This window comes from Cyprinodon variegatus, unplaced genomic scaffold (genome assembly GCF_000732505.1).
Source record: "Cyprinodon variegatus isolate N-32 unplaced genomic scaffold, C_variegatus-1.0 Scaffold994, whole genome shotgun sequence".
Lineage (NCBI taxonomy): Eukaryota > Metazoa > Chordata > Actinopteri > Cyprinodontiformes > Cyprinodontidae > Cyprinodon > Cyprinodon variegatus.
In genome coordinates, this window is record NW_015151447.1 from 229306 (window position 1) to 232319 (window position 3014).

Genomic DNA, 3014 nt, shown 5'->3' on the forward strand with positions numbered 1-3014 from the left:
AAAAAGTAAAACACTCTCAGAAGAAAATCTGTAGACAGTATAAAGCAACAAAAAGTATGCAGTCTGTAAAGTTTACATAAAGTGCAGCTATTGCCAGTCCAGGCTATGAAAATAAACGGAATAACTCACCCATGTCATGGCCGGCCCGTTTGGGTCTGTGACTGGTTCGTAAGCTTCCAGATCATTCCTCCTAACCGCAGGCGTCATCGGCAGGCCGAGGGGATACCCCAGCATCACTGTGTCGGCCTGCTTCACCGGCTGACCTGTGAGCACCAAACATTTGGATGAATGTTTGCTCCTGCTGACTGGTTTGCTGTAAAAGCAGTCCAGACTTTAACCTTTACTGTAGCCGTCAAACTCAGGATGGAACTGCAACTCTTGGTCGAAAGGTATGCTGATACCCTCAGCAACTTCTCTCCATTCGTTTGGTGCCGGATGTTGAAGAAGATCCGCCAGCTCAACGGCAAACTGGAGACTAAGAGCGGAAAACATACTTCTGTTATAAAGCACAAAGAATTTCCAACAAGGGATTATTAAAGTCACTCTGATTTGTTGAGGCCCCTGGTAAGAAAAAATCCTCTAAATCTTAAATGTTATATAATCAGATCATAATTTCAAGACACTAGAAACCTTTTTCTTTTATACTTTGAAGAGCAGCTTACAGCATTTTGAACCCATCCTATTTATATCTAGGAAACAGGAAACCACAGGTTACAAAAATAAAAGCTTCTAGATCATCTCAGCAGTTTGAAAAAAGTTAAATCCTACTTTAAGGATTTGGTTTTAAATATTTGGAATAGGATCTAAATCTTTCTGCAGATTTTTACCAAAGGTGCCAATAAATGCAGAGTTCAGGTTTTCTGCTAATGTTTGAATCGCGTACCTGAGTTTGGCCACAGTGTTTGTGTACACAGAGTTGTTGACGTTGTAGTAATATTCATCTGGTGGCATCACACCTAAATGCAAGAAGATGAAGCATCTGGTAAATCCTTATGACATATATGATGCAGAAATACAACAATGAAATAACAATTCTTGAAAAGCTACGTCAAAATGGACAAAAAAAAAAGATTTTTTAAACTAAATTTTTCCAATCCTTGAATAACTTTAATCCATTTGAGTTGCATCTTAAACTTCCAACATTTTCATCTTCTTTTATACATGTCTGTATAAATGAGTATTTGTATTTAATATGACCTTTTTCTTAAAAATATATATATTTAGTTTAGTAAACCATATGATTAACTGGTTTTGCACACCAGAGCAGAATATGTGTGTATTGACTATTAGTACAAAATTCAAATTCAAGCATCAAAGAACTTAACCCATAAAAGTGATCAAAGAAAGTGGTGATTTTAACTCAATTAATCACCTGATGCACCGTGGATTTTGGCTTACCCAGTGCAAAAAAAAGGGTCAAAATGCAGTTATTTGTTTGATTTATTCATAAAAAGAAGTTACAGCTTCACAGAACTCTGCTACTGCTGCTACTGCTGTCTGATTCCTGCACCTATTCTTTGATTGATTGACTGGCAGACTGACAACTGATGACAAAACTGACTGACTGGAACTGGGACCAGGATTGAAACTGGGACTAGGACTGGTTAAAACAAATAAAAACAAAAAAAAACACATTTGACCACCGACGTGCATATAAGCTACCTTAAACCTACCTATTTATACTGTGAAACACCCACGTCCCAAACTAAAATTACTTAACTAATCAAGTGAACCACCAACCAAAAACCTATTCTAAATAAATAAATCAGATTTAACTGAAAATGGAAAAATAGCTCCTAAATAAGTGCAGATGATAGACTGGAAGTTATCAAACTAACTTGTTTTGCCTGTTCATTAAATCTCTTGTTTTGCTTTAAACACAGATTAGATTAAACCGATTTTACAACAGATTCAGTCAATATTCCTTTCATGTTCAAATAGATTCTTATAGACAAAAATAACATCTAGTTTTCCTGCATTAAAATAAGTCATGTGACCATTTCAACACGTAAAAGTAAATTAGGAGTAATTTTTTTTCATTAATTCTATTCTGGCAACTTATGATGTTTTGCTAAAGGCTCCATCTTTACACGAAATAAAAAGCAAACCCATCATAGAATCAGCAGACGTTCCTTTAAGGCCTGAACAGACCGATTGGTCCGACTTTTAATCCCTTATCTAATTTTTTTCCATGTCCCTCTGACTGCGTATAGAGAGGCCTCGATTAGGCAGGGTGAGCAGATCTATGCAGATTATTTTCACTTCTATCTCAGTGCTATACACAAATTAAAACCATTTCCTACATTGACTGGAACAGATTATGAAACACTATTACATTCTATAAAGCACAGCTCTACTTAACAGGTCTGTGCAGCATGGGACGGTTTCTATGGCGACCGAGGCAGAGAGGTGATTCTCAGAGAGATCTGGGAAGTTTATCACAGTTTTTCTTTCCTATTTCCATAAAGAGGTGAGAGAGATCCGCTGCGCTGACCTGCTCTGTCTGCTCCTCCTTATTCTGGTTTCTGTGAGGCTCAAAGAGGATCAACTACTTTATCCGTTTCCTGTCCTCCTGAACTCCTTTCATGGGGAAAGTTTCTATTTTAATGTTTCATTCATTGTTTTTGCTCCAGTCTGTCCTGCTCACTATAAACACGATGTGCGACTCCAGACTGACTCTTTCTCCGTGAGATTAACAGATTTTATTTTGGATTTCCCCCCAAAGTGGATGCATTTTAATTTGAAACCACATCTCTCTTCCCGTCAGACCCATGAAATTGTGTCTGAATTGCTGCGTAGTCCGACTAAAATAGACCTGGGCTCTATCTAAGTTGGAGCTACGCTGCCCCCTGCAGGAAATCATCCCCATTGACTCTCAATAAGCGCTAAACGCCACCACCTTGTTTTAACATCAAGTTATCCTGAGCTATCTCTATAGTTCTGCTGCTATAGGCTTAGACTGCTGGAGGACATAGGGACCCCTTTTTCATCATTCTGCTTCATTCTATCTCTAT

At 37.9% G+C, this 3014-nt stretch overlaps 1 protein-coding gene across 1 annotated transcript in view; it reads right to left on the bottom strand.

Annotated features, from left to right (window-relative positions):
• athl1 (ATH1, acid trehalase-like 1 (yeast)) overlaps window positions 1-3014 on the bottom strand; it is a 13800-nt gene that overhangs the window by 2949 nt on the left and 7837 nt on the right. Inside the window, 3 exon segments of the mRNA XM_015399204.1 lie at window positions 90-263; window positions 339-475; window positions 884-989. Coding sequence (XP_015254690.1) covers window positions 90-263; window positions 339-475; window positions 884-989 — 417 coding nt within the window.